The sequence below is a fragment of the Euprymna scolopes genome, chromosome 19 (assembly GCF_053919585.1).
Source record: "Euprymna scolopes isolate OS-2025 chromosome 19, ASM5391958v1, whole genome shotgun sequence".
NCBI classification, from domain to species: Eukaryota; Metazoa; Mollusca; class Cephalopoda; order Sepiida; family Sepiolidae; genus Euprymna; species Euprymna scolopes.
The window spans coordinates 32,113,373-32,136,914 of NC_136500.1; the positions used below are offsets into that span (position 1 = coordinate 32,113,373).

The 23,542-nt window shown below is 35.6% G+C and overlaps 1 protein-coding gene across 4 annotated transcripts in view; it reads right to left on the minus strand.

Annotated features, from left to right (window-relative positions):
- Positions 1–2,978: 2,978 nt before the first annotated feature.
- Positions 2,979–23,542, minus strand: part of LOC145303503 (uncharacterized) — a 38,253-nt gene continuing 17,689 nt past the window's right edge. Inside the window, exons 4-6 of one of the 4 annotated variants that reach the window (XM_080144936.1) lie at positions 18,745–20,469; positions 15,905–16,006; positions 2,979–3,175 (exon numbers count right to left, since the gene is read on the minus strand). In XM_080144936.1, the coding sequence (XP_080001062.1) occupies positions 18,916–20,469 (1,554 nt within the window). In that variant the 3' untranslated portion in view covers positions 2,979–3,175; positions 15,905–16,006; positions 18,745–18,915. Of the gene's footprint in view, positions 3,176–5,889; positions 7,957–15,904; positions 16,011–18,744; positions 20,470–23,542 lie in introns of those variants that run through there. The other 3 variants (XM_080144933.1, XM_080144932.1, XM_080144935.1) reach the window with 3 other exon arrangements.

Consider the following 23,542-nt stretch of genomic DNA (forward strand, 5'->3'; position numbering starts at 1 on the left):
TATATTTTTATTTTTTTATTTTTATGGTTTAGATAATGAGATGAATTGCTAATTAGATATCAGACAAGTAATTTAAATACGTAAAAAATTAATTAAATATTAACAACAACCATCAACCATTATAGCAACCAGTTTCTGTTGGCAGTATTTTGATGTCAATTTCAAGAATAAGAATACATCTGTCTATAAGTTATGTCAAGACATCATATCAGCAAAATCTGATATGTTAAACCATCTTAGAAAAATTCATCCAGAAGCAAAAGTTGCAGATAAGAAAAGGAAACAATGAATGTTCAGGGACGACATTCCAAGAGCAAATGGCAGTAACTACAAGCCTCCAGTGAAATAACAAACTGCTACAGAACCAATATTAGCTGAAGAAAATTTGGGATAAATGATAAAATCTTGTGTCTACTTTACTAGATCCAACATTCAAATAATAAAAAAAAAAAATTACATGGAAAACACCATTAAAAATTGGACCCTACATCTACTTTCTACTGATGATGATGAAGCAGAATCAGCAGGTTATACTTTGTCAAGCTCTGTTGTAGGTCAAGAAGATCAAAGTGAAAATAAAACTGTATCTCTTTCAAACCTGTTTGATGAATTAGCTTCGAATAAGCCTACAGTAACAAATCCAAACTTAGAACAAGTAGAGGTGGAGTTAAATCTGGAGACTGCAACTGCAAAAAAAAAAAATATAAGCAGCACAATCTAAACTAAAGAGAGGTAAACCCCTTATTCATAAGTGGCCAACTTGATTATTATGTAGGTTTACGACTTCTTGCAAGAGGTGATGATCTATTTCAGTGGTGAAAGAAGAAAGTAGATCGTACTACTGCTGAGTAAACTGGCTTCAAAATATTTCAGCACACCCCCTTCATCTGTGGAGAGTGAGAATTTCTTTCGTACAGGTGGTAATGTGTATGAACATATGAGGAACAATCTGTGTCGTGAAAATGAGAGCAGCAGAGGCAGGCGGCAAGAATAGAAGACGAAGTAGAGCAACAACAAATTCAGAACAGAGGTAACCAGCACAGCATGCTCCAGTGGAAGCAGAACTTCAGCTTATAGTTATTCACTTAAGAATTGCAATTTGCAGTTTGTAATTTCTTTTTCTTTTGACTGGTTGCTTAATTTTATTCATTTAAGAATTGGAAAATGTACTTTGTATTTTGTAATTTCATTAAATAAAGAAAAAAATAAATAAATAAAAACAAAAAAATAGACAAAAAGCAATGACATCAGCCAGACACTGAACAAATGTTAAGTTAAATTGGCAGTTACTGTGTTAATGTGTCAAAGCTATCTAATGAGTCACTTGACATTGATAAAATCGTTTAAATTAAATAGGAAAGAGAAAAGTAATTAATTGGCTGATCAACCAATTAGCGATTAATCAACAAAATGGCAGATAAGGTTGTTGCGGACCAAGATATATATACCCTAACTCGCTACAAGAAAAAATAATGAAACGAATTGAATGAAGGAAACAAAGAACTCAAATGCTGGAATAAAATAAACATGTCGTTTATTTTCTGTTGAGAAATGAAAGTCTTGGGTGTACACGTGTTCATTCGGCCGTTGACGACTACACACGTGGAAGGAAAGGGTAATGCAATAGAGAATTGCGAAGTGGCAAGCCGGCCTGTAGAAAGAGAGGGTTAAGCTCAGTAGAGAGTCGCGCACGTCTGTTTTGATGGACCAAAACGAAGGGGAGATATAGTGAGAAAGTCAATCCAGTTCATGGAGAGGGAAAGTGTATAAAGTGTACGTATTGTTTGTTAGCTCGTGCTCCATACATAGTCGCAGGGGGCACGACGCGCGCGGGTGCCCCAAAAGGGGGGTGAATGGTCTGACGACCGCTCAGCTCGAGAGCTAAGTCGAAAAGGGTTGGAAACAGCTCGTCTCTTCCTTTTATAGGTGTTTCCGGTGTCTTTTGCGCATGTGTGGATTTCCTTCGAAAGGGGAAGTGACGTTGTCCATGTGTGCTTACATGTGCGCATGTGTGAGTATATTTGTGTACATTAGCGTGTGAGTGTGTATACACGTGAATGTGAGTGTATATACGCGAACGTGAATATATGTACGTGTGTGGACATGCGTGCGTATGTTTGTGTGCGCGTATGTACATGACAAGTAATATAGCTTGAAATGTAAACACATGTTTTTGTGTGAGACTAGAAAAGGCTCGCGCAAGGCTGACTATGAATTACCAGCAGATTGATCAGTATATCCCTCGTATATAATGATAAATTTGATTCTTACTTGTCATTAATCTTCTACTTGGTCATTTTTAAAAAGTTTTGTTGAAGATACTTATTTCTGCATGATAAATAAGTGTTTTTACTCGGAATGCAATTTTTACATGTTACTATTATGCTATTATATAAATCTCACCTGGTTAAATGTATGTATGTATATTTGTATGCCTGCTCTAAACTTTGGAGATAGGCGATGGAGTTTTACGAGATCAGTATTGTTTTGAAGCTCGACCCTTCGGAGAACAAATATCAAAAAATTAGCTAAAAACATTAATTCCTTCACCCTCAACTGGGCACTTTTCTACAAGAAGGGGTTGATTTTTTTCGCTGACATTTTTGCAAGTCATTCAAACCTCACATCAACGACGTCACATAATAAACGTTATTTTGACCGCCCGTGATATCACAATCAGAGTGGGTGCATTGATAAGACCGTTTTTTTTTTTCACCTCCTTTTCCTCTGGTGCGTTATAGGTTTGAGTCTGCTTACTACTCCTAATTTTTTTTTTTTGTGCTCACAATTTTCCTTCTTTTTTTTCTTTTTGCTCAACCAACACTCTCTCTTACACTTTCTTTTCTGTCTTCGCATCAACTTTTTTTTTTTTTTTGCTCAACACACACCTACAAACACTCGGGCAATGCTGGGCACCCCAGGCTAGTGCTAAATAAATACTGAAAATTCTTATATAAGAAAAAACACCAACTATTATATATTTTCATATTTTATTTCTTTCAATTTAGACATCATGTCAAATCTCTACAATTTTTACATGAAGTGTAACACATGGATGGCAGCTGCACTTGCTGTAAAAGTCTCTCATGATGGATGTTTGACGTTGATGCCAGGGCTATGAAATCAGACAAAATTCTTTGCTTAAGAAATTGGGAGTGAGTAAAAATTGTCAGGACTGAATAAAAAAGAAAAAAAGGAAATGATACATTATAAATAAAAAAAATTGGTTCTTGTTCAGAATTATATATTATATTAAAAAACAAAACTTAAAAAATATGTATAATGTACATAATCATAACGGAATGAAAATGTCATATTCCAAAAATCATCTAAATTGATGAGGTAGTTTTATTTTCAACCAAGAAAATAAAATTTTATGAGTGAGGAGAGACTGTTTCATGTCGTCAGTTTGAAGAAATAAAAGGAGATAACTCAACAATAATTTAAATTGCAAGATCCGTCTGGTAATGCCTGCGATTTCCTATTAATCGCTTTAAATCATTTAAAAATTACTTTCTTTGAAAAAATAAAACTACTCGATCAATTTGTGTGATTTTTGCAATATTATCTTTTTGTTCAGACACGGGTACGCACATCAAACATTTTTTTTGTGTTTACATTTGTTAAAATATAGGGAATTTGGGGCAATCAAAAATTATTTTTAAATGCCTAAAATAAAATGTATAAATAAATAAATCTTAGTTATTAAATATTTGTCCTTATTTTAGAAAAATCAAAAAACAATTTGTTCAAGCATTTGATAAACTGATTTAAAAATTGTCTATTTAGTTTGTAAATAAGAATATTTTTTCTGCTTTTTACAAACAAAATCCTGACCCACGAACCATGCACCATCACACACACTTCTCAATTATAATTGTGATGTTAGGCTGTATGAGGATGTTTATCTCATATATAAAGTAAAGTAAGAATTTCCGATTTCAATAACCACTCCTCATTTTCTCAATTCGCACCCCCAAACCCCTCTTAACTCTATTACTAACCCTGAGTTTGAGTAACAATTCCCTCTCTTAACAAAAACTCTTAAAATCACACTAATTGCCCCCCCCCCAATTTTTTTTAAAAGTAGCCCTCCCCTTGTAACAAAACAAAAAGAAAGACGCAGAGCACTAGCCACTGTATGCAGGTCTGAATGTTTCACCCTAACTCCTCCAAGTAACCTGCTTTTGTCGTGTCCAAGCATGCTTCATTAGCAGGTGTGTCATATGACCATGCAAGAACTGTGCAAGATCGAGGGCTGTAAAAGATCACAGATGCCATCTCAGATCTCATTGATTTTTTCTTCTCAGCCTGCAGGACAGACAGACATAAGGACACTTCCAAGGTGAGTGTTGATTATTTATCGTTTGTTAGCCACACAAGGCACAAATGCGTGGCTGCTTGCTTCTTTGATGAATATCACACTCCCTCTGATCTCATGATCACACAGAGTGATTTGCGGGATTAGTCTTTTATTCCATTCCCTTCTGTGAAGGGGCACATTCATCATCTCTGGTTCCGGTTCCGGCTCTGCCTCGTCAGACAAACTATAGCCAACACTCTCTGGTGGAGGGGGTTCACTGATCGCGTTTGTCAGCAGCTTATCACTTGATGATTGATAACTTTCCTCTGTAGTTGTATGACGTATCTCGGGTGCACCCCCATAGTAAAAATAGAAAATTGGTTAAATAGTCCAGAAATGGAGAATCACTTTACATTACCCAATTCTAAATTATAAAATAATTTTTGTTTCTTCTACAAATTTTTCAGATTATACACACATAATCACAAAAAAAAAAAAAAAAAAAAAAAAGGATCTTAATTTTTTTATGAGGTGTGGGGGAAGGATTGAGCAAAGCGTGTTAATCTACAATACTTTTTTTCATACTGGAAATATCAACTGATAGGCTTTAACTTCATTTGTTTTTAAATTTGTATTAAATTGGTGTTTAAATTAGCATTTTCTGTAAAAAAAAAAAAAATGATCCAAATTTATATTGTGACTAATAAAATTTAAAACATTAAAATTATATTTAATCCAAGAAATAAACCAGAAAAAAACCATAGGATTTCAAATGTGCATGTGATGGGTAGGAAACAGAAAGTGACTCTTTGATGAAACAAGTCTTCTACCTCTCTTACCTTCCCCATAATGAATCATGGAAAAATTAACATTTCTAAAGATAAGATTAGGAGAGAAATTGTAAAAAAAAAAAAAAAAAAAAAAAAAATTAAGCCAAAGGAGAAATCAGTTTTTTCTTATTCAAAACAAAAAAACCTTTTGCTTGCACCACACCAAGCTGACCGTTGAGAACTACTTTTTGTTTTTATTAATACAAAATTATGCACTACTTTTTTCACTATGTATGTTCAAGGTTTTTGTTTCATTTATGAAAAAGGAAAGTTGCATAGTTATCATAGTAGCAGTTAATTTACTTGCGTATGAGAAATGTCTGAAAAGTTAGACCGATCATACAAAACAGTGGCAGCATATTCACCATAGTTAAATGGTGTCAAACACATAATGCAACCCACAAAAAAATCATCATGGTAAAAAAAGTAAATGCTATTTCATAGGAAACTGCTACAAGCTGACCAGTTCAGTTTGATCATATTTCATGATAAAATTTGTTAATTTTGAAAAGTAACGATATACCTTTCATTATAGATGTTTTTGGATTAAAATTTATGAAGAATTAAAATTTCAACATTTCGATGCAAAGTGAACTCCTAAAAGTTGAATATTTGAAAGATATGCTGCAAATGCATAAACACACTGGCCGAGGCAGTTTCGTTTAAAATCTAATCTTTAATTCTAATACAGGATTGAACAATAAAATTGTCACCCTAGAAAAGACAATGAGTTCATTACGGTTTAATCAAAACCAGTTTTCTTTTTTTGTTGCAAACCATCTATTAGTTGATCAGTTGAATACAAATCCCAAGAGCAATAGGAGCCTTCTATCATGTCTGAAAGTGACACAATGTTCAACAAGTGAAGTCAGAGATGCGCCGCTGTTCAACTTATGCTCTCTACTGATCCAACTTATGACAACAGAACCATTGCCAGCATCCTCAAAATGCATCTCTGGATTGCCATGAATAACAGAGACGTGTCCAGGGTGATGAAAACAAAGTTATGGCTTTTGGTGTGGTTTTAAGTGAGGGCCACATCAGGCCACCTCACATCTTCAAAGTCGGCTTGAAATTCAACACCAAAGTATATCTGGATGTACTGAAGAGTGTGATGATCCCCTGGTGTAATCAGATGGCCGCTGGCAGATCCTAAGTATGGCAGCAGGACTTGGTACTGTCCCACGAACCCAAAGAGACCCAGGCTTGACTTCGGAAGTGCTACAACTTTGTACTCTTCTCACACTGTTTCCCCTCCTTCCCCGACCTGAACCTGTTGGACTACTTTGTTTGGTAATACATCGAGAACATCACCAACAGGACTTCCAATAAGACCAAAGCCAGCCTGATCGCTGCCATCTGCCGAGTATTCGCTGAGCTCCTGCTGATATTTTTGGAAAAGGCATGCTCCCAGTTCCGGACCCGTATTGAGATGGTGATTGAGGCTGAAGGCGACTATATTGAATAGATGTCAGTTCTACTACATAATCAAATTACCTGAATTGATTTTTTCAATAGTGTTGTTTTCTTTAGGGCGATGCTTATCATTCTACCCTGCATTCCAAACATTTCATGAGAAAAATTGGAATGAACATTGCTGTTTATAGTTATTCCTACCTAAATAGAAAGTCATGGTGAAATCCTGAGAGTTTACACATCGTCAAAACAACAAAGGAAAATGAGGCATGGGACAAAACAAGAAAATGAACAAAAAATCATAACACTTTCAACATCAGAACATTTCTGATTTTTTTTTTTTAAATCATTTCTTTAATCAGAAACTGATTCATTACATTTGACAAGCATGTCGACAGAAACAGATGCTCCCCCCTTTTTTTTTTTCATCAACACAGTTCTGTGAGAAGGTTAATGAAAAGTTCTTGGACAAGATAGTGTTTATTCTCACTGTATCAGAACGCAAATACTAGTGCTTTGGACTTGGACAATTTGTTTTTTTGCAGGCTATTAATCTAAAAACACTAACATGTCTAGTTTTTTTATTTTTTATTTTTCCTTATTACAGGTTTGACTCTAATCCTGAATATTTGTCTTGTTTTCTTATCTTTCTCATAAATGTTTTTGTCAAAAATACTATTATTAACCAATATTTTTTTCTTCTTGTATTTAAAACGAGAAAAAAAAAAAAAAAGAAGTCTCTCATGAAACTGAACACTTCCCAAATTATATTTGTATATCTGAACTCAAAAACACGCGGCTCTTTTGTATTTTATTTATTTATTTTTTTTCTTAAGTATGCATTACTTCTAGCTAAAGTTAATACATAACCCTAAAGGCATTACTTCTTAACCAGCTTTTTAAACGAGTTAAAAATAACCAGACTTTTTCAATTTGAGAAAAGTTCCATTATAGCATACTTATTATGGGGCGGAGCTGGAACGGTTTAACATCCCAGCTCGACCTAGATAAAGACAAAAAGTATCCATGCATTAACAATGGAGGGGAGACTATCTTCAAGTACTATCCTAGTCCGTGAATGGGTAAAGGACTTATACTAAGTAGATATTAATAAGTCCTTCTCACCTTTTTTTTTTCATTATTTTATTTTAGGTTATTTATTTTATTTATTTATTTTAAATTCATCAGGAACGTCAGTGGGTGATGCGACCTTTGCTGGATACCAGGTCTTCCAATATTTGGTTCAAATTACATCAGAACGAAATCCTTCATCTATTCCATACATATCTAAATTGGAACCAGATTTCTCATCAGGAGTCTTCGATCTCAAGATCATCAACACGTTCACTCCTTCAATGTTGGATGAATCGTCCACAGAATCAGGTGTTGGCACACTCTCAAAGGAGTCTAAACAAAACATATATGGATTACATTAGATGCATGTCAATTTCAATACGTGCAAAGAACCATTGACATTTTTCATGCTGTGCATTTATAGTATTCTTGTAACAGAGCGCATGTGGCAGTTATATGTAAATACCAAGCCGTATGCGAAATGACGTCACATTGTTATTGACGAGTTATCTAGCGCTTCATGGTTCATTGCATGAGTGTTTCACCAAGAATAAACAGTGTAAATATGGATTCTCATTTTGGGGAAAGCATTAATGGATGCACCATCGAATGTTGCAATGGTAAATTCTGTTGCCAGTTTCTTGTTATTGTTGTTAAAGCATTCTGCGCAAACTCTTGTATGATAGTACTGGATTTGTAATGGCAATCTGGATACATAGCAAAAACTTTGAAGCACTGACATTACACAACTTACAGAGAATGAACTTTGATCGCTGCACACTGTATTTGATGAATTGATACAGGTTATACATGTAAATTCTCTGGCCAGAGAACGAGCTCTGCGATATGGGTGGTCCATAGTCTCTCACGATAAATGACATTGTTTGTTTGTTTGTTTGTTTGTTCTGTTTTACGGCATATCAACCACTTTGGGGTCATTTAATGCCGAAAGGTTCGTTATGTTGTGTTAAATATTGGTTTGTTCTTCTTAAGGTTTTTTTTTTTTGGGGGGGGGGGTCTTTCCTTATATTTTTGAGTATATTTTAGTTTCTTTCAGAAAATTGATAATTTTTTGGGGATCAATCTTGTTTAATATTGTTTTCAGATTTTTTTCTTGGTAATACTTTGTTCGGATTTGTTCAAGGTCAATGCAGTTTGTCAGTATATGGTGTATTGTGTAGGGTTCTTGACACGTTATACAGTTTGGTGTCTCCTCCCCTTTTAGTAGATGTGAGTGGGTGATGTGAGTGTGACCTATTCGCAGTCTGGTCATTACTACCTCTTCCTTTCTTGTTAACTTTTTGGTGTTTCTCGTTCCAATATTTGGTGTTATTTGGAATAGTTTGTTTTTGGTGCATGAGCTCCAGTTTTCTTGCCATTTTCTCTTCAAAAATGTGTTTATTTTAGTCTTTAGGTCTGTATAGGGGATTTTTCCACTTATGTGGTTTTGTTGCAGAGTTTCCTTTGCTGCCTTATCTGCTTGTTCATTCATGTATATGCCGATATGGCTTGGTATCCAGCAAAAGATAATGTTTTTTTTCATGGTTATGGCATCTATTTTGTTTAGCAATTTTGTAATAAGTGGGTTTGTCATTTTTTTTTCTTTTAGAGATATGAGTATTGAAAGTGAGTCAGTAAATATGATATATTTTTGATGGTCATCATTGGTTATTATATTCAGTGCCAAATCTATGGCTGTTGCTTCTGCGCTGAAAATAGAAGATTCGTTTGGGAGCCTTTTCTTTAGTTTTATTTTTTTGTGGATGGCTGCGCATCCTACTTTATCTCCATCTTTTGATCCGTCAGTGTAAATTTGTGTATATTCTTTGTATGTATTCTGGATGATAAGTAGTTCTTCATGGAAGGTTGATGGGTGGGTTTTCGTTTTGGGATATTTATTTAATTTTAATATTATGTGTGGTTGTTTGATCATCCAGGGTGGAGTTTTTGATTTGTTATATTTATGTATTTTTGTAATGTCCATTTGGGCTTCTGTGAGAAGGTTTTTTATCCGGAGGCTGTAGGGCTTGATATTTTCTTTCTTGTTGAAGAGATGTGTGTATTGTGGGTGAAGGGTACATTGATATGCAGGATTTGTTGGACTTGATACCAGCTTTAGGTAATATTGTAGCGCTAACTTCTGTCGTCTTAGAATCAGTGGAGGCTCGTGGGCCTCTATATAGAGGCTTTCTACTGGAGAGGTTCTAAATGCTCCCAAGGCTAATCTTAATCCTTGATGATGGATTGTATTTAGTTCTTTTATGTAGGACTTCCTTGCTGCTCCATAGATGAAGCATCCATAGTCCATTTTAGATCTGATTAGAGTTTGGTATAATTTCAATAATGTGACTTTGTCTGCACCCCAATCGGTGTGTGCTAGGACTTTGATCAATTGCATTGTCTTTTGGCATTTTGCTTTTAAATATTTTATATGCGGTATAAAGTTCAATTTTTTATCGAATATAATACCTAAATATTTATGTTGGTCGGTGAGTGGGATGTTCTTGTTATCCAGTTTCAGGTTGGGGTCGTGGTGGAATTTTCGTAATTTGCAAAAGTGGATGCATTTAGTTTTTTCCTCTGAGAATGTAAATCCATTTTCTATGGCCCATTTGTTTATTTTATTCAGACAGAGTTGTAGTTTGCGTTCGGCTGTTTGTATATATTTAGATTGGTAGTATATAAGTAGGTCGTCCACGTATAGGGCGTTTTCAATTCCTGGGTCTATGTTTTTTATGATATTGTTTATTTTAATGTTGAAGAGGGTGACAGACAGGATACTGCCTTGGGGGACCCCCATTTCTTGATCTTTTTGGACTGAATAAGTGTTGTCCATCCGTACTTGGAAGTTTCTATTTGTTAAGAAATTTCTGATAATTTCTGGCATTCTACCCCTAAGTCCTAGTTCATACAGGTCTTTTTGGATTCCGTATTTCCAAGCGGTGTCATACGCCTTTTGCATGTCAAAAAAAATTGCTATTAGATGTTCTTTTTTTGCAAATGCTTCTCTTATGCGTGTTTCCAGTTTTATTAAGTGATCGGTGGGGCTTCTATTTTTCCTGAAACCCGACTGGCTTTCTGTAATTAGATTTTTGCTTTCCAAGTACCAATTTAACCTTTCGTTAATCATTCTCTCAAAAGTTTTGCACAAACAACTAGTTAGTGCAATGGGTCGGTAGTTTGTTGGGTTTGTATGGTCTTTTTTTGGTTTGGGTATTGGGATTACTGTTGCCTGCTTCCAGTTTTTTGGAATGTTGTTAGTTATCCATATCTCATTGTAAATTTGTAATAAGTAGTCCAGTGATGGTTTTGGTAGTTTTTTGAGGAATTGATAATGGATCTCGTTGGGGCCGACTGCTGTATCGGGAGATTTGTTTATTGCCTCCTCTAGTTCTGCACTGTTGAATAATTGATTGTAGTTTTCTTCATTTTTTGATTTGAAGTTTATTTTTATTTTTTCTTCATTTTTCTTTATAGCTTGGAATTTTTTGTTTTGGTTTTTTGATGATGAGTTCATTGAGAATTGTTCTGCTAATTTATTTGCGATATTTTGTTTGTCGGTAATCTTTGTGTTGTCGCATATAAGGTGTTTAATAGGGTTCTTTGTATTTTTTCCTGCTATTTTTCTGACCATCTCCCATACTTTTTTGGGTTTTGTGTTTTGATTAATTTTTGTTACATAGTCTTTCCACGAGTTCCGTTTTGATTCTTTGATAGTTTTCCGTGCTTTGGCTTTGCTGTTTTTATAGGTGTCCAAATTTTCTTTCGTTGGACTGTTTTTGAATTTCCTTAGGTTTGCACGTCTGGCTCTTATAGCTTCTTTGCATTCTTTATTGTACCAGGGTTTGTTATATTTTGTAGTAGTGGAACTTTTTGGTATGTTCTCCTCGGCTATTGTGAGTAGGGTGTTGCTGAAATATGTGATGTGTTCTAAGTCAGGATTCGCTTCAGGTATTAATCTGTATTGACATGTATTTTGGAAATTTTCCCAATTTGCCTTTTGTAAATTCCAGCGGGGTGTTTTGTCTTCTGGCTTGGGATTCTCGTTTTCTATTATGATTGGGAAGTGGTCACTTCCGCATGTATCCTTATGTGTTCTCCAGCTATAATCCATGTATATAGTTGGGTCACATAGTGTTATATCGATTGCTGATAGGGTTCCCGTTGGTGGGTGCATATATGTATTCTCTTTGTTGTTGAGTAGGCATAGATCATTTTGGTTAATTATTTTTTCTATGGTTTGGCCTCTTTTGTTGTTTTTTTTACTGCCCCACCATATATTGTGACTATTAAAGTCTCCCAACAGTAGAAAAGGTTTAGGTAGTTGTTTGATTATATTGTTTAATTCTGTTTCGTTTATTGTTTCATTTGGTGGTATATAGAGTGAGCATAGGGTTACTGTTTTGTGTAGTGTTGCAGTTATTGCAACAGCTTGCATATTTGTTTTTAAGTTCACTTTGCTGTGTGGAATGTTTTCGTTTATCAGTATTGATGATCCACCGGTGGCTTTGCATGATAATTTGTTTATGTGGTTGTATATTGAGTAGTGTTTTATGTTAATTTTGTCATTTTCTTTTAAGTGTGTTTCCTGTAGGCAAATTATTGCAGGACATAAGGATTTGATAAGTATTTGCATTTCTTCGATATTAATTTTTAATCCTCTTATGTTCCACTGTAGGATTTTGTTAGTCATGGTTTATATTTTCTTTTGGTTTTGGACTGTTGGTGTTTATGTCTACGTCCATAGTTTCGATGTTAGTTTGGGTGTTTCTTTTGGAAGTGGATGGTCTGTTTCTTGTTTCTGGTGAGAGGCTTTTTTTGGGTTTTGGTCTGGGACTTTTAGATTTACTTTGTCTTGACTGTCTTTTTTGGCTACCAGTTTCAACTAGTTCAAATTTATTTTCGTTTTCAATTAATACTAATTCTGTTTTTTGTTTGTCATTTTGTTTTTGGGGGGTAGTTTTTTTGTTGTTCTGTTCTATTTCCATTTTTTCTGTTGTTGTGTGTTTATTTTTAACATCTGTTTTTGTCCTTGTTAGTGACTTGGATCTTTCACGTTTTGATAATTGAGGAGGTTTCATTTCTTTAGAGATTGATTCCTCAATATTGATGGAAGTTTTTCTGATTTCCTTTGTTTCGTTTTCTTTTATACTGGGTTGTTCGTTTCTGACTTTTATTTGGCTGTTAGAATTTATTTTCAGTTCTGATAAAAAAGATTTTAATTCTTCAAGTATGTTCTTTAGTTCTTTTGCTAGGTTTGCAATTTCTGGAGCAAGGTTTAGTTCATTGTAGTTGTACATTTTGTTTGCTTGTTGGGTTATTGTGGCATATGAGTTTTTGGTGCGATTTGTGACTTCTTTGCGGGCTTCTTGGAAGGTTATATTTTTTTGATATTTGATTGTTATTATTTCCTTCTCTTGCTTATATATTTTGCACTGTTTTGAGTGAGAGTGGTGCTCTTCTTGACAGTTTGTGCATTTGGTTTTATTTGGACAGTCTTCTTCATCGTGGTCTGGGTTTTTTTCACTGCAGTTTCCACATGTGAAGAATCTTAGACATTGGTCTTTATTATGTCCAAACTTTTGGCAGTTGTAGCATTGTAAAGGTTTTGGAATGTATTGTTCTATTTTCGTTCTTTCATAACCTATATTGATGGTCTCTGGTATTTGAGGATAATTGAATGTTAATATATAAGTGTTTGTATATATTACCTCTCCTTTTTTTTTAAATGTGATTCTTTTTACATCTGTGACCCCTTGGTTTTTTAGTTCTGTTTTGATTTCTTCTGTTGTGCAGACGGAGATTTCCTGGTTTTTTATGACTCCTTTGGAGTAGTTTAGTGTTTGGTGTGGATAAGCTTTGATGTTTGTTTCATGCAATTTTTGTAGTTGAAGTAGAGTTTTGGCCTGTTTTTTATTTTGTACTTCTACCAATATGGTACCATTCCTTAATTTTTTGACATTTTTAGGTGTTATTTTGCTTGATATTACCTTTTGGATAATGAAGGGTGACATTTTAGTTAACGGTATATTAGACGTTGCTTCTAGCACGATGAATCTTGGAAAGTTTGTATCTTCATTGTCGCTGTCAGAGTCAATTTCTGTGTGTGGTCTCTTGGATTTTTTGGCATTCATAATAATTTTTGAAAAATTCATCAGCCATGCTCCCCACCCTCCTCGGAGCCCCTTATGGGGAAGAACTATGAGGGGGTAAATCCCATTCGCCTCGGTTCTCCAGGGCTACATAGCTGGTATACTCAAACATGGGGAGGTTTCCAAGCATTCACAATATATGGTTATGCCCACCCAAGTATGGGATTTCCCTGTATTTTTATTATTCCTGATGGTTACCTTTTTCCCAGCTTGATTGACCCTTCAGCCATCGCTTATTAACTCAGTTTATTGTTTATGTTGAGTGTTAGTGTGTTTTTGTTTGGATTGTCTGAATTAGTGCTTGTCATGACCAACCGATTGATTGGATCGGGCCTATCCAACCTCCCGTCTAGCCTAGTAAGGGCCAAAGTGGTGTGTTGTAGTATCATGTTATTATTTCCTAGGCATGTTCCACTCAACCACCAGGATCCCGTTCTTAATGCATTACGGGTTGCCACCAACGGTCAACTGGTGGTCCCATTGAAGGATTTTTACCCTCTGCAGGGGGGCAGTTGGTATGTTCTATCGCCCTACCAACTAGGCAAAAAAAAAGGGTGAGGAGGTGAAGGAAAAAGAAAACGAGGGAGGGGAAGGGGAGGAGAATGTTGTTTTTGTTTTTGTTTTCGCAGAACATGACTAAGTTTTGCAAAAGGGAATAAAAAAACAAAGACATCTATGTAGGTGCGTTTCATCTCAGGAAGTCAGTAGACAGCCTGATCTGGTAGCACCAGTAAATGACATTGCATTGCGTTTTCCATTGAAGAAAATCATATCTAGTTCATTTGTTAATAGCTGCGAGCACAAACTTTGCAAACTTCCAACCAAAAAACATGTATTTTGCCATGAATTTTACATCATCTCTTGCATCTGCAGTTATTTCATTAATTCATTTTAATTTAAAAGTAAAGATCATTAGTTTTAAGCATAAATCATTTCTGCCACAGATTTTTTGGTTTAGATTAAACTAGCAGAGAGACTTGACATTGCTTGGAATATAATGAGAATCTCTAAATGTTTCACACTTTTAATACTTTTATTGTCATCGGAATCAGTGAAATCGCCCATTTATCAATCAAATCGATTGATTGCCTGCTTTAGTCAGGAATTCACCATGATGCACCAGGAGGAAGTTTCATACGCTTTCCTACAGTAACTTAGTCCACAATATATTTTAGTCTAGATTGCACTGCAAAGAATCTACTGTTGATTCTATAAAATTATTTTTATATAAGGGCTTGAATTTTTTTTTTTTTTTAATTTTTTTTATTACATTTTCACTCCAAACAAGGCAAATTGCCACTTTGGTGTAGGGGGCTACTATCAGGGGCAACAACTACTGGGGTACTATGTAGGGATTTGGGCAGCAAAATGTCGGTTCACGTTACACTTGAACTTCTGCACGTCGGTACTGTTGGGGAAGCAGGGACCTGGAATGGAATTCCAGAGTCTAGCGGTTCTGGGGAAGAAACTATTGGAGTAAAAAGATCTTTTACATCTAGGGATCTCTACAGTGTGGGGGTGGGATTTAGCAGCTTGTTGGGTTTGTCGAGGGTGCTCATATCGTGGGGGCACAAGTGCTTGCAGTTCGTCAGAGCATTCACCACTAAAATACTTGTAGAAAAGGCAGAGGGATGCAACATTTTGTCGATGGGACAGAGGCTGAAGCTTAGATGCCAGTTCAGGGCCTATCAGGCTTAGTTTAAAATGCAAGAGTCAAGTATCATGGTTCAATTGGGCTCAAAACAAAAACATACATTTTGAACATGCCCTTGTCTTATCAAAGAACCTACTGCTGATTTTATATGCTGAGCCCTTCTGTTTGTGTGGTGATAAAACTTCAAATGCACTTGTCATGTTAGGCTGTACGAGGATGTTAATTTTGGTAAAAAATCAAACTGTTCCTTCTTTAACCGGATGTTTTTAATTATCAATTTTCAATACTATCGGAGGCATTCAGATACAAGACCTATCTAAGAGCACTCCCCAATACATAAAATACATTTGTATAACATTTTTTGAAAAAATAGACCCTGTTGTTTCAGAGTCTATAAGAAACAAACTCATAGACACACATGCTAAGTGCCTTTTATATATAAGTAGAGATTGTTTCATTATTATGTTAAACTTACTGCTTTGATCTTTGTATACGCCACACTTCAAATTTCTACATCAACACCAGTTGCTTCTTATTTCCATTTTAGCAATGATCTCGGATCCATGTCTGTACCTTGCTTTCTAATTTTATTAGAAAAATAAAAAAGCATTTAAAAATAGATGAGCCAACATTTTTCTCTGAAAAATCAATGATCGATTTTCTTAATGTTAATGTAAAAATGTTTGTTCATGAATTTTTCACATCTTATACGGAAAAATATGAACAAATATTTGTAAAATGATTCTTTAAATAACTACATTATCTTCATATATACAAAGTTTGAAAATTAATAAACAAACAAAAAATACACAAAAAGAGGAAAAAAAAAATCAAATTGTTTCAAATTTATGATTTTTTGACCATGAAAAGTTGGTGCCCTTAGAGATGTGTATTGTGTTTATCCATATGAATTACACCAACAACATATATGAAGTGAAATATATAAAAGATTATATCATTCGCACACGTGCAACAAAGTTTCTATTAGTTGATTTATGAAAAGAATGATTTTCAGGCCATTCTTATTTCCGATTTAAAAGGTCACACAAATTGCTAAACAATTTTGTTTTTGATTACCACAGGTGGTCAAATCAAGTTTATGGTTTAAAAAGTCATAACTAATCTCCAAAAAAATATGTTTAGACTAATGGAGGTGGGTAAATGGGCTAAACAATTAAAAAGTTAAGTTTACTGAGTGCATTGGGCCGATGCCTGATAAAATGCTTATCTGTCAACAATTAAAAAGGTATGCTATTATCATAATTAACCAAACCCTTATAGTGAGGCTTTGTCCAAATACATGAAACAAATACTTCCATTGACTGACCAATCACAAAATAGTGAAAAAATGTTAAATAATTTGTGATAGATTCACCAATCCGAATAGTTGCTTCAAATAATAGTTCTCGCTAAAGGAATTAACTCTTTATGGATTCTTCAGAGACAGAAACCTGAGAGAGGAATGAAAGGAAAAATAAACTAAAAAAAATCTCTCCAATTCAACCTCCAATAAGGAACAAAAACAAAGATTTCAAAGTTCCTCAACAAAAACTTAACACCAGTCAGGTTCTTAAACTGGTCCTTCCTCCCTAACAAGAACATACTTTTTTGGTGTGTGCATATTTTTAGAGACCTGGGGTTCAATAAATATTGATTACACATAGTAGGTTTTTCTTGTTTTTAAGTTGTTGACTGAACTGACCACTAACTCGAGCCTACGACTAAATTGTATCAACATCAAAGTTCTGTAGATCTTTTAAACACGACGTGAACTCAGAACAGTTGACAGAACAACCAGTGGAAACGCATGTGGTCATCAGAAGCATTTGTACCACAACATATGATTATTGAAAAACTAGCTCAATATGGTATAACCAATTATTTTCTTTTCCTTAATGGATGTGTTCCAAGCAATAGCATGCTTGTCTTCCCTCTCTTCCTTGATGGACTTGGCCACAAACATTATTGAAGCTCACTAGAATTTCATCTCAGCATTTAATTCTTTTATATGAAGAAACTTTTTGCTTTTATTTTCTGATTACAAATATTAGTTTCTTTATTACACAAATGTTTCAAAAACTCGGATTATAGGTGCCTGTAAGGAATGGACAGCCATAAGATTTCACTTCTTATGGAATCAATTAAGAATACTGACGGAAAATCTCAGATCATTCTCGGAAATTGACAAAGCAGTTTATGATTTGAAAGTAAAGATTTTTTCTTTTGTCAAGGAAATTTTTTTTTTAACAACTTTTTTTCTTTTTAGGGATCTTAAGTATTCTTTAACCCTAATCCAACTCTTTCCATGCTTAGTGTAATCTACAGGGTGGAACGATAAATTTGTCGCCCTAAAGAAAACAACACTATAGCTTTATTTTAAAACTTTTATTGAAAAAAATCAATTCAGGTAACTTGATTATGTAATAGAGCTGACATCTATTCAATGTAGCCACCTTCAGTCTCAATCGCCACCTCAATACAGACCCGGAACTGGAAGCATGCCTTTTCCATAAGTGCTGCGGGAGCTCGGTAGATGGCGGCGATCAGGCTGGCTTTGGTGTTGTGGGAGGTCATGTTGGTGATGTTCATGACGTATGACCAAACAAAGTAGTCCAGCGGGTTTAGGTCAGGGGAGGAAAGGGGACAGTGAGAGAAGGGTACATAGCTGTAGCACTCCTTCTGAAGCCAAGCCTGGGTCTATTTGGATATGTGGGCTGGCACCAAGTCCTGCTGCCACACTTAGGGTCTGCCAACAACCACCTGATTACACCAGGGGATCACCACACTCTTCAGCACATCCAGGTGCACTTTGATGTTAACTTTAAAGCCGATTTCAAAGATGTGAGGTGGCATGATGCGGCCCTCACTTGAAACCACTCCAAAGACTATAACTGTGCCCTCAAGTGTTGAACTGTCCGGATTTGCATTTTGAGGGTGCTGGCAATGGTCCTGTTGTCATAACTTGGATCAGTAGAGAGAATGAGTTGTAAAGCAGCGCATCTGATTTCACTATTTGAATATTGTGGTTAACTAGTAGATGCTTTCAAACAAATAAAGAAAACCGGTTTTCATCAAACGGAATGATGTCTTTTTTAGGGTGACAATTTTATCATTTCACCCCATATGTTTTTACATACTTTTATTATTTTTTATAAGCCTTTAAATCATAAACTGCTTTAATGATTTCTGAAACTGACTCTGGATTCTTTGTTAATGCTTGAAACTGACTTCATAAGAACTAAAATCCTCTGGATGCCCATTCTTTACAAGTAACAAATTATGCTTTTTTTTTTTTATAAATTTAAATTAACTTACCTGTTTTTATTTTCAGTGTTTTAAGCTTAACATCAGAGTCTGTTCCTAAGAAAAGAGATTTCATAAATCCTTAACAAAGGTACGTGTACACTGTAAAATCAAAACACTATAAATAATATATAAAAATTATTAATAGCGAAAGATTTCTTGGGTCAAAGCTGGGGTCGAACCTTAAAAATTCAAAGAGTTGGAATCAAATGTTTGGGCTATCGACATCACTGGTCCAGTTGATGGGAGTTGAATAGAAGATGTTGTTATAGATTGTTGACTTAATTGTTTTGTAGAGTTTACACTCATGCGATTGTATTGAGAATAAACCGTTTCATCAATACGTGAAACTGGAGATAAGTCTGAAACATAAGGAGCTTCATGAGTAGGTTTTAATCGGGTAGATTTCATGTCTGTTGGTGGTGAAAAGGGAATAGAAAATTCTGTGGATGATGTTGGAACTGATGATATTGAGGAATATGGTTCTGGAACTGATGATGTGTATGGTGCTGGAACAGATGATATTGGAAGATATGTTCCCGAAACTGATGACATTGATGTATATGTTCTTGGAACTGACGACATCGATGTATACGTTCCTGGAACTGACGACATCGACGTATACGTTCCTGGAACTGACGACATCGACGTATACGTTCCTGGAACTGACGACATCGACGTATACGTTCCTGGAACTGACGACATCGACGTATACGTTCCTGGAACTGACGACATCGACGTATACGTTCCTGGAACTGACGACATCAACGTATACGTTCCTGGACATGACGACATCGACGTATATGTTCCCGGAACTGATGACATCGATGAATACGTTCCTGGAGCTGACGACATTGACGTATATGTCCCCGGAACTGACGACATTGACGTATATGTTCCCGGAACTGACGACATTGACGTATATGTTCCCGGAACTGACGACATTGACGTATATGTTCCCGGAACTGACGAAATCGACGTATATGTTCCTGGAACTGATGACATTGATGTAAATGTTCCTGGAACTGATGACACAGATGTATATGTTCTTGGAACAGATGATATTTGTGTACATGTTTCTGAAACTGATGATACTGATGTATATGTTTCTGAAACTGATGATGCATACGTTGTTGTTGTTGCTGATGAGGAAGTGTTTGATGTGAAAACTTGATTACAACTTTCATTGCTTAAACGGGCATCTCTATTGCTGTCTGGTTTAGTTTCTGTAGTGGGGCTAATGCTATCAGCATTTTTGTCCGTCTTTGTTTTCAATGATTTCACTTTGGATTTTTGACCAAATGCTGCAGCAGTGTCCTTTCCAACTTGGTCCCATTCAGTTGCAGAGATTTCATTTTTGACTTCGAGGAGCTGAGGGCTATTAGATGAAGTTGACTTTGTTGAGGCAGAAACAGCAGATGTAGAAGATGAAGCCACGGTAGTATTTGGTGTGCTCACTGAAATATCAGTGAATCGAGGTAAATCATTTGGAAGATACATATCACATAATTTTTCAAATTCTTTCATCTCTAACTTTTTGGCGATAATCTGCAACTGTTTCAAAATTTCAATATCCAGATCTAAAGTGCCATTGTACATGTATTCAGCAAAAGCATTCAGCGCCTCTTTAGTGACTTCTTCTGGGAAATTCACTTGTAGAAATTTTTGTGATAAAATATCTGTACTGAAGACGGAAAGTAATTTTGGACAAACAGCAGAAAGAACAACCTTGTGAACCTGAAATTAAAAAAGAACAAATTTATGTTGAGTAATTTGATGAGAAAAAAAGAGTTAGAGAATGAAGAGAGAGAGAGAGAGAGAGAGAGAGAGAGAGAGAGAGAAAAGGAGGTATGTAAGTAATTAATGACAAAAAGATCTGAAATCAAAAAGAATTTTCTAACTCGCATCCTCCGATATACATTTTATTTTTTTTTACATGGTGGGCACCACTTATCAAGGCCCGGAAGCCACTCGGGGATAAGGGATATTGTATATACAGTAATCAATGGGATAGTATCATAGTAATCGTTAGTATTGGAGATTTGATAAAGTGTCTTACTTAAGGGGGTGGTTCATCAGGAATTTGTTTATGTTGGACTTGAAGACATCCAAGGTAGTCAGGTGGGAAACAGGCAAACGGAAGAGAGTTTCACAGGCGTGCACTTCTAAGAAAGAAGTTTTGTTCATGGAATCTACATTTTGGTTTTGGCACAGATAAAGAGTGGGGAAAGTTTTTGACAGTGGTTTCAGTTAGATGGGTGTTTATCGTGAAAGATTGGCGAGGGGGGGACCAGAGATTGGAGCTCAGACGAGCAACTGCCATGGAAATAACAATAAAACAAAGATAGGCTTGCAATGTCTCTCCTGTGGGAGAGAGGTTGCAGGGAAGAGAAAAGGGCATCCCCTACTGAGCCACGAAGTCTATTTTGTACTCTGTCAAGGCAGGATAGGCTGTTTCTAGCAGCTCCCGCCCAGATGTGGCAGCAGCACTCCATCCCCGGATGCACCTGGCTTCTATATAGATAGAGAACTGCATCAGCAGGGAGATATCTTCTGGAGTGGTAGTAGGATCTCACCATCCTTCCAGTGACCCTGGCAACTGACCCGATGTACGTGTTCCATTCCAGGTCAGGAGCAAAGGTCAAGCCCAGAAGCCTATCAAAACATGGAGCCTCCCTCAGACGAGAGCCATCCATCTCAATTGATGCAATCTGTTCTAGCAACTAATTTGTTTTAAAATAAATGAACAGGATATTAATAATTATTTGAATATGTAAGAGAATATAAAGCAAAGAAATCAAAAGAAATGGTGGAACTAGATCTACATAAAGAGGTTCCACAAAACACAGATATATAGCTGCACTTAACTTGGTGTTCTGCGAGTGACCCATGTTAGTCTTGCTAAAAAACCAGTGTCTCCCCGTTGAATGAATTCGGGTGGAAAGATTAGCGTTTATTTGAGAGCAGTAAGAGGGCGGGAGGAAGGGAGTGTGGATCTGCCTTAAGAGCCAAATGTGTGCTTTGATTTTAATACTTCCTTCTTTTATTGAAACAGTATAATTTTTGATTTCTATATTAATAGTTTACTCATTTACCAAAGGTGATGAATGCTAGAAAAGAGATGCAAATTTCCACTTTTTCTATTGTGTCTATACATATATTGCTAACTATTACTAATATATTACAAACAAATGACATGTGAGAAAAATCTGGGAAAATAGTTTCAAGTGGGTAGATAGCACAGAATATAGATATGGAAATAAAATAGTACAATAAAATAAATTAATTTTTTAGTAATATCTATTTTAAAGGCGGATTAAGGGATGGTTAAAATTTTGAATAAATTTAAAGCTTTTTTTTTAATGCAAGTCCATCTTACAAAATTTCATTATCATATTTTATAGCATAACATGGGAAGTAGACTCGCCAGTTAAAATGAATTCAAATAAGAATGGGAGTTTAGAAACATGGTTTAAAATACACTATAAATACATTTAAAAACACAAATTTGTTTATAGAATAAGTTAAAATAACAAAGGGATAAAAAAAAAATTTACAATTAAATTTTATTATGCTTTCAGTTTAAAAGGGACTACGGGATAGGGAAACCTCTTTAGGCCATGGCATTTCAAAGTCAAATGCTTCTCTTCAGAAGAGGGGAGTAAAGACACATGCTATAGAGAGAAGAAATTTTTCAAAAGATAATATTGCCTTTATGAAAAGAGGATCAAAGGAAAATCAGGAAGCTGTACTGAGACTAAAGCTGGTTCTAGGACTGCCAGCAATCACTGTAAAAGAGTAATAAAGAATGCAAGAGTTATATGCACAGTCCGTTAAGTCCAAAGTAGCTAAGCAGCGGCTTGGTTACCACCATTTTTAGCAAAAAGCAAACAGGATCCTGAACAGAATCATATGCTCTATTACAACCATCATCAATGGACCTGAGGTAATCTCGTCAGCATCAGATAAAGCCAAACTCTTTGCCAAGATCTTTGCAACTAATTATACCCTATGCGACTAAGGCCGTCAACCCCTTGTATTTCCTCTTTTATCAGAAAACACACTATGCAACATACAAATATCTGTGCGTGATGTTGCTAAGCTAATCAAAAACCTTGATTCCAGTAAAGCAACTGATCCTGATGGCATTCCAATTATAGTACTTACAAAGCTGTTTAAGCATTGTCTTCAGGAGAATTGCTTCCCAACACCCTGGAAAACCTCATCAGTATGCCCGTATTTAAGAATTCAGGTGATTGATCATCTTCCTCTCAGTACAGACCAATAAATTTCCTGTGCGTCATGAGTAAGCTGCTGGAATCCGTGTTAAATGGAGAAGTAGTTAACCATCTTGGCAAAAATAACCTTCTTAGTGACATGCAATATGGTTTCCGTTCTACTAGATCTACAGCAGATGTGGTAACGGTTATATCTCATAGGATTAGCAAATCTCTCACTGGAGGCTTCCTTTCTAGGGCAATTGCTCTTGACATATCAAAGACCTTTGATAGGGTATGGTATAAAGGCCTACTTCACAAGATCTCCAGCTACGGTATAGCTATAAATGTTTTCTCAATTATTAAACCATTTCTCTCTGATAGGTTCATAACAATAGTGGTTGATGGGTAGAAATCAGAAGCTCACAGTATTAATGCCGGAGTCCCTCAGGGGCCCATCCTGGGCCTAACTCTCTTACTGATCTACATCAATGATCTTCCAAATCACATCCTAAGATCATTCGAAGACATTTATGCTGATGACATTACCATCTATGTCAACACATTAAAGGCCATAAATGACCAAGTTCTCT